The sequence below is a fragment of the Prosopis cineraria genome, unplaced genomic scaffold, assembly GCF_029017545.1.
Source record: "Prosopis cineraria cultivar Desert tree isolate PC_DT_omini unplaced genomic scaffold, ASM2901754v1 PC11, whole genome shotgun sequence".
Taxonomy (NCBI): Eukaryota; Viridiplantae; Streptophyta; class Magnoliopsida; order Fabales; family Fabaceae; genus Prosopis; species Prosopis cineraria.
This window is the reverse complement of record NW_026555342.1, coordinates 42,579,466-42,587,296: the sequence shown is the minus strand read 5'-3', so window position 1 is coordinate 42,587,296 and position 7,831 is coordinate 42,579,466. Positions and strand designations below refer to the sequence as shown.

The following is a 7,831-nucleotide window of genomic DNA, read 5'->3' as shown; positions in this document are numbered from 1 at the left end:
CTAATTTTGTGTAGATTCTAGTGTGTAATGCACAAATTATGAGAAAGGAGCTTGAATGGGGTTGTTTAGTAAATGGATAACCCTTTCTATCAAATAGAAGGGTTAAGGTAATCATGTAGTTTATTATGTTTATTAACTATTATAACTGATAAATGATAATTTTATATATTTTTATTCTTTTAATTTAGACTTTTAATTATTTATTTAAGGCTAATTGAGTTTAATTAGATATTATTTGATTTTATTAGCTAATATTCAGTTTTGGAATTTTAACTAACTAAATCTTTGATTTTAAAATATAAATAATATCTTTAATATTTTTGCACAGGTGCTATTTAATTTTATTTTATTTGTGCAGATTTTCTAGATTCAATTTGAAAGATATTGATGAAGAATATTTTGGATAAGAAGAATATGGGCATGCTTGGAGATCAAATCAAGAATCAAATCTTTAAAATTTTATTTGAATTTATTTTGGATTATTTAGTGTAATTTTTAATTAGGGTCCACTTTTCATATATATGTATATATATGAATAGATGGGGGACGGAGAGGAAGCACGATCTGGAAAAAAAAACGAAAGAAGGGAAACAGAGCAGCGATCGCATTCGTCTTTCCTTCTTCCAATTTCTTGGGTGATGGCTTCTCAATTTTTCATTTCATGTTGTTTGATTTTTAATTCTATGGAGAGCCAATTTTTTTTTTGGTGTGATCAATCACAAACCATGATCCTAAATTTTAATCAGAGTCTTTAATATTCAGGAAAGATTTTATTTTAGCTTTATTCCAATTTTCTCTTCTTCTCTCTACCTCTAAATTTTATGCTTTAATTACTATTACTGATTAGAGTAGCTTTATTGCATAATTTTTGAGTTATAAATTTTATCTGAGGTTTTAATTGCTATAATCGATTGATATAGCATTGTAAGAGTAATTTGGCTTGGCTTGGGTGATTATCCATGCTTTGTTTTTGGTGTGGCTATAAAACAATTGTTAGGTTGTGGGTTAAAGGAGATTTCAATTAATCTATAACTTAACTTCTTGTTTAATTCTTGAATGATAATTTGAGAAATATTATAATGAAACCAGAATAATAAAGTTGAATAAAATTAATTTATTTTGTAGACGAGGAAGGTTAAATTTAGGTGATTGGGTTGTGATTGATTGCGCTGCTTGTTGTCGGTAATTTTCTTAATTGAATTTCCTCTATTTATTTATTTATAATTTAGTTTTTAATTTCATCATAAAAAACCCCCCCATTATTTACCTTTTCATAATCATAATTTAAATAGTTACTCTATTGACTCTTAGGGAGACGACCTAGGTTGCACTTTACTGCAAAATCTAGTTTTTATTAATTTTGGTGCTATTCGACAGTAGTGTCAAAATTTTGGCGCCGTTGCCGGGGAGTCAAAGGTGTTAACTTTTTGAGTTTGGTTATTAGTTTTTTTTTCTTTCTCATTATTTTTATTTTTTTTATTTTTTTTCTCTAGTATTTTTTATTTTTTTCAAGATTTATTATTATTTTTTGTCTTTACTTGTTTTAGGTGTTTTTCATTGTTTTTCCAGTTTATTAGTGCATGACAAGATCTTTACAAGATAAATTAATTGATTTGAACTCTGAGATTGAGAGAACTTGTCGTACTAACCGTAAAAATCAAAAGCACCGTAAAATTAGGGATAGTGTGATCTCTGAAATTTTGTCTGAATTGATTGATAGCATTATTAGTGATTCTAAATCTGACTTAGACTCTACAGTTAAGTTGGAAAATATGGCTGAAAATAATAATGGTAATAGAACAATTAAAGAATTGGCTGCTCCTAATGCACACTATCAAAATTTATGCATTCAATATCCTAATTTAGATGCAAATGCTAGTTTTGAATTGAAATCTGGTTTAGTACATTTGCTACCTAAATTTCATGGTCTTACAGGAGAGGACCCGAATAGGCACTTGAAGGAATTTCATATTGTGTGCTCCACCATGAAGCCTCAAGGAGTTTCAGAAGAGCAAATCAAATTGAGGGCTTTTCCTTTTTCATTGGATGGAGTGGCAAAAGATTGGTTGTATTACTTGCAACCAGGTGCCATTACATCTTGGGATCAAATGACACAGTTATTCTTAGAAAAATTCTTCCCTGCCTCTCGCACAGCTGCAATTAAAAAGGATATTTGTGGGATTCGTCAGATGACTGGGGAGACATTTCATGAATATTGGGAGAGATTTAAGAAATTATGTGCCAGCTGCCCTCACCATCAAATACCTGATCAGCAGCTGGTTCAACATTTTTATGAAGGTCTCTTACCAACAGATAGGTGGTTTGTTGATGCCGCAGCTGGTGGTGCTTTGGTAGAACTTACTCCAACTGATGCCATGAATCTCATTTCTAAGATGGCACAAAATTCTCAACAATTTGGGACACGAGCTAACCAAGCAGTTAAGGGGGTGAATGAGATTCCAACACCACAATATGATCCTAAATTTGAGAACAAGATGGAGGAGCTCTCTAGCATGGTTCGGCACATTGCCTTAACACAACAAAAATTAATGAATTCACCAGCAGTGCCAACTTTTCCACAGGCGTATCCCTCACAGACGTGTGCACAACCTCAATTTTATAATCCTCAGCAAGCTACCACATCTTCTGCCTTAGTTGGGCCTCTATGTGGCATCTGTTTTTTAGCCACACACACTACTGATCAATGCCCACAGTTGGATGATAGAGTTGAGAATTGTGCTGGGATTTTTCCAACTAGATCTATGCAACAGGGCCAAAAATATGATCCTTTCTCTAACACTTATAATCCAGGGTGGAGAGATCACCCTAATTTCAGATATGGAGGAAGCCAACAACAACAATATAATGCTACAGGTCAAAATTCACAGCCTATGCAACCAATGAGGCAATCTACTCCTATTTCAGGGTCTAAAAATGATGGACCAAGTCTAGAAGAGTTAATGAAGCAAATGGCAACTAATAACATTCAATTTCAACAACGCACTGAGACAGTAATCCAAAAATTGGAGAATCAAATTGGGCAGTTGTCCACCTCCGTTAATGAATTGAAGAGTCAAGGTTCTGGAAAGTTGCCTTCTCAAACAGTTGTAAATCCTAATTGTAGTAATGTTAGTGCTATCACTCTTAGAAGTGGAAAGGAGCTTCCAGAGCCCTCCACAACATCTATCAAGAATAAGTCGGCTGCAGCAACACAAGTCACACTTGAGGAGGCTAATGAAGAAAAGGAACCAAGGAAGATCCTTCCATTTCCAAATAGGGAGACTCAAAGCAAGAAGTTAAAGGAAGCTGAATTGGAGAAAGAAGTGCTTGATGTTTTCAAGAAGGTTGAAGTCAATATTCCCCTTTTGGAGGCAGTAAAGCAAATTCCTAAATATGCAAAGTTCTTGAAAGACCTATGCACGAACAAGAGAAGATTCAAAGCTAACGAGAAGGTCAATCTAGGAAGAAGTGTATCAGCTTTATTTCATGAAGGAATGCAGTGCCAACCCCCTATGCCCTTAAAATGCAAAGATCCAGGGAGTTTCACTATACCCTGTACTATAGGAAATTTAAAATTTTCTAACGCTTTGATTGATCTTGGTGCAGCGATAAATGTTATGCCCAAGTCTCTATTTTCTTCTTTGCAGGGTTGTGAGATGAAGCCAGCCGGGATTATTGTCCAATTAGCAGACAGGAGACTTGCCTATCCTAGTGGTATGCTTGAAGACATTCTAGTTAAGGTAAAAGATTTAGTCTTTCCTGCTGATTTTTATATTTTGGATATGGGTAAAAATGATAGTCATGGGCCACCACCACTGATTTTGGGTAGGCCATTTCTTAAGACAGCTAATACTATCATTAATGTTAAAGATAGTACTCTTTCCATGGAATTTGCAGGACGTGTTGTTCAATTTAATCTTTTAGAGGCTATGAAACATCCTATAGAGGATCATTCTGTTATTAATGTGAGCATGCTTGATATGTTAATTGATGATACATATGATGAGCTTTACAATGAGATGGTTTCTAGTTCTCTTGAGATTGTTGATTTAGATAGCAATACACATTGTTCTGACTCTATTATTTATGAAGATTCTTCTGACTGTTCTGGTTCTGATGATATTGTTGAGTTATTCAAATCCATGCATGATATTGGCATTGAAACTTCTAGTGACTCTGATATGATTGCTTCTGACTCTGAAAGAACTATAGACTTTGCTATCAACTCTATGTCATGTAATTCTATTAATAATGATAATTCTAGTATTCTAGAACAAGATACTGCTGCTTCTTTTGATGGAATGCAGGTTTGTGGAGTTGATGAGCTAACTATCGATAAGCTAGTTCCCTCTATTCAGCAGCCACCTATACTTGAATTGAAAGATCTACCAGAACATTTGAAATATGCATTCTTAGATGAAGGTAAGAAATTACCGATTATTATAGCAAAGGATTCTGATCCTTGCCAAGAGGTAAAATTGTTAGAGGTACTGAGAAAGCACAAGAAAGCTATAGGATGGACACTAGCTGACATTCCAGGCATCAGTCCAGATATATGCATGCATAGGATCTTAATGGAAGACGGTGCAAAGCCATGTAGGCAACCTCAAAGGAGGCTTAACCCACTTATCATTGATGTGGTCAAAAAGGAGGTAACAAAACTTCTTTCTGCAGGTATCATTTACCCTATTTCTGATAGCCAGTGGGTGAGTCCAGTACAGGTAGTGCCAAAGAAGAGCGGGATCACAGTTGTAAAGAATGAAAAGAACGAGTTGATTCCTATGAGAGTGCAAAATAGCTGGAGGATGTGCATCGACTACAGGAAGCTAAATGATGCAACCAGGAAGGATCACTTCCCTTTACCTTTTATTGATCAAATGCTAGAGAAATTAGCAGGCAAATCTCACTACTGTTTTCTAGATGGTTTTTCAGGTTATTTTCAGATTTGCATAGCTCCAGAGGACCAAGAGAAGACAACATTCACATGTCCATTTGGCACATTTGCTTATAGGAGGATGCCATTTGGATTATGCAATGCCCCAGCCACATTCCAGAGATGCATGATGAGTATTTTTGCAGATTTGCTAGACTATTGCATAGAGGTTTTTATGGATGATTTTACTGTATATGGAGATTCATTTGATGAGTGTCTAGTAAATTTAGATAAAGTACTTGAGCGATGTATTGAGAAAAATCTTGTATTAAACTTTGAAAAGTGTCATTTCATGGTTAGACAAGGTATTGTATTGGGTCATGTTGTTTCTGAGAGGGGGATAGAAGTTGATAAGGCTAAGGTAGATGTGATTACTTCTTTACCTTATCCTACTAGTGTTAGAGAGGTCCGTTCTTTCCTTGGACATGCAGGATTTTACAGGAGGTTTATACAGGATTTTAGCAAGATAGCCTTACCACTCTCAAGATTGCTGCAGAAAGATGTGGATTTCAAATTTGATAAAGCTTGTGAGCAAGCATTTGATGAGTTAAAGAAGAGATTGACCACTCCACCAATCATTCAACCGCCAAATTGGGATTTACCTTTTGAATTATTATGTGATGCTTCTAATTATGCTCTTGGCGCAGTACTTTCACAAAAAGTTGATAAGAAATCACATGTCATAGCTTATGCTTCCAGAACTTTAGATGCAGCCCAAGCCAATTATACTACCACTGAAAAGGAGCTTTTAGCTATTGTTTTTGCATTAGATAAGTTTAGATCATATCTTTTGAATGCAAAAGTTGTTGTGTTTTCTGATCATGCAGCATTAAAGTATCTCTTAAGGAAGCCAAATGCAAAGCCACGATTAGTCAGATGGATGCTCTTGCTACAGGAGTTTAACTTAGAGATAAAGGATAAGAGTGGAGCTGAGAATTTTGTCGCAGACCATTTGAGTCGCATTGAATCTCCTATGGTTCCTTCTATTCCTATTGATGATAATTTTCCTGATGAATGCTTATATGCTATGCATGATGTTACTCCTTGGTATGCTGACTTAGTTAATTACTTAGCTGCCTCTGCATTGCCTGTGCATTTAAAGAAACATCAATTAGATAAGTTCAAGAGGGAAGCTAGATATTACATATGGGATGATCCATACCTTTGGCGCATATGTAGTGACCAGATTATTAGGAGATGTATTCCTGACATTGAGTTTGAATCCATATTGCATTTTTGTCACACACTTGCTTGTGGAGGACACTTTGGTCCACAACGCACTGCTAGAAAGGTTCTTGATTCTGGATTGTACTGGCCTACTCTATTTCGTGATGCATATACATTTTGTAAACATTGTGCTAGATGTCAGCATACAGGAAATATCTCCCGTAGAAATGAGATGCCTCAACAACCTTTACTTTTCTGTGAAATATTTGATGTATGGGGTATTGATTTCATGGGACCTTTTCCTGTTTCATTTGGATTTGCTTACATTTTACTAGCTGTGGATTATGTTTCTAAGTGGGTGGAAGCTAAAGCCACCAGAACTGATGACTCTATTGCTGTTGTAGATTTTGTTAGATCACATATCTTTTGCAGGTTTGGTATTCCAAAGGCCATTATCAGTGACCAAGGCACCCATTTTCGTAATCGGAGCATGCAGAGTTTATTGGGTAAGTATGGGGTCGTGCATAAGATGGCTACCCCTTATCACCCCCAAACTAATGGGCAAGCTGAAGTCTCGAATCGAGAGATAAAGCAGATTCTTGAAAAAACAGTGCAACCTAATAGGAAAGACTGGAGTAAGAGACTTGATGATGCATTGTGGGCATACAGAACTGCCTACAAGACTCCAATCGGAATGTCTCCTTATCGGCTTGTTTTTGGGAAAGCTTGTCACTTACCTGTGGAGATTGAGCATAAAGCTTATTGGGCAGTAAAGCAGTGCAATATGGATTTAACTAAAGCAGGAGCCCAAAGAAAATATCAATTGCAAGAGCTTGAAGAATTTCGCTTGGAAGCATATGAAAATTCAAGAATCTACAAGGAAAAGACCAAGTTAATACATGATAAGCTGATAGTTAGAAAAGAGTTCAAGGTGGGACAAAAAGTGTTACTCTATAATGCCAGATTGAAACTTATGCCAGGAAAACTTCGTTCTAGATGGGAAGGTCCTTTTATAGTTACTAAAGTGTTTTCTTATGGTGGAGTAGAGATTATGGCAGAATCTACTGGAGCAAAGTTTAAAGTTAACGGGCATCGGTTAAAGCATTTTTATGATGGATTTGAGACACACATTGTGGAGGAGTCTTCCCTCCAAGATAATACTTAATCGATCAGGTTGTATCATTTCTCTTCACTTTTAATTTACATTTTCCTATACATCTTTCGAACTATGTTCTACATTGAGGACATTGTAGATTTTAAGTGTGGGGGGAGGTTTTTTGCTGTTTCTAATTTTTTTTCTTGTTTTCATTTTTTTTTATTTTTGTGTTCTTGTTTTCAAAATAAAAAAAAAAAAAAAATAATTTGTGCGAAGTTGCAAATTTAAGACAATTTTAGTTTGAATGCATTTGAGCATGATAAGTAATTGATCTTATGTTTAGAATTTAAGTTAAGTGGCATGAGTTTGGTTTCAATGAATTAATGTGATAGCCTTTAGCTTGTAAAGATTTGAGCCTAATATTATTCTCTTTTTGTGTGTATTCTGCTATCACTACTCCCACTCTAGAACTTGTCTTGATTCTTAGTTGAGACTATAATTGCATATGCTTTGCATGAAGATGATTTAGGCATTCTTTTAGCCTACTTAGCCAAATAGCCATCCCATGTAATTTATCCCTTGTTAGCCCCTTTGAGCCTAAACCTTTTCTTTAAAATTTTAGCCAATTGAAAACA

The 7,831-nt window shown here is 35.3% G+C and overlaps 1 protein-coding gene and 1 non-coding gene across 2 annotated transcripts; one reads left to right on the top strand and one right to left on the bottom strand.

The window, feature by feature from the left end:
• The first annotated feature begins 1,580 nt into the window (after positions 1–1,580).
• LOC129286520 (uncharacterized) lies at positions 1,581–7,355 on the top strand. The gene is made up of 3 exons (XM_054922474.1): positions 1,581–1,791; positions 1,936–6,143; positions 6,648–7,355. Exons 1-3 carry the CDS (start codon positions 1,581–1,583, stop codon positions 7,263–7,265), a joined length of 5,037 nt encoding a protein of 1,678 aa, XP_054778449.1. The 3' UTR covers positions 7,266–7,355.
• On the bottom strand, positions 2,159–2,263 carry LOC129287362 (small nucleolar RNA R71). The gene has a single exon (XR_008587682.1). It is a non-coding gene; the product is annotated as a small nucleolar RNA R71 (small nucleolar RNA).
• Positions 7,356–7,831: the final 476 nt, after the last annotated feature.

Bases quoted from the DNA above. Each gene is read 5' to 3' on its own strand.
- LOC129286520 (XM_054922474.1), top strand. From the start codon at position 1,581: ATGACAAGATCTTTACAAGATAAATTAATTGATTTGAACTCTGAGATT. The intron at 1,792-1,935 runs GTAATAGAACAA...ATGGTCTTACAG, and splicing joins TATGGCTGAAAATAATAATG to GAGAGGACCCGAATAGGCAC. The intron at 6,144-6,647 runs ATTGAGTTTGAA...ACCCCTTATCAC, and splicing joins TTAGGAGATGTATTCCTGAC to CCCCAAACTAATGGGCAAGC.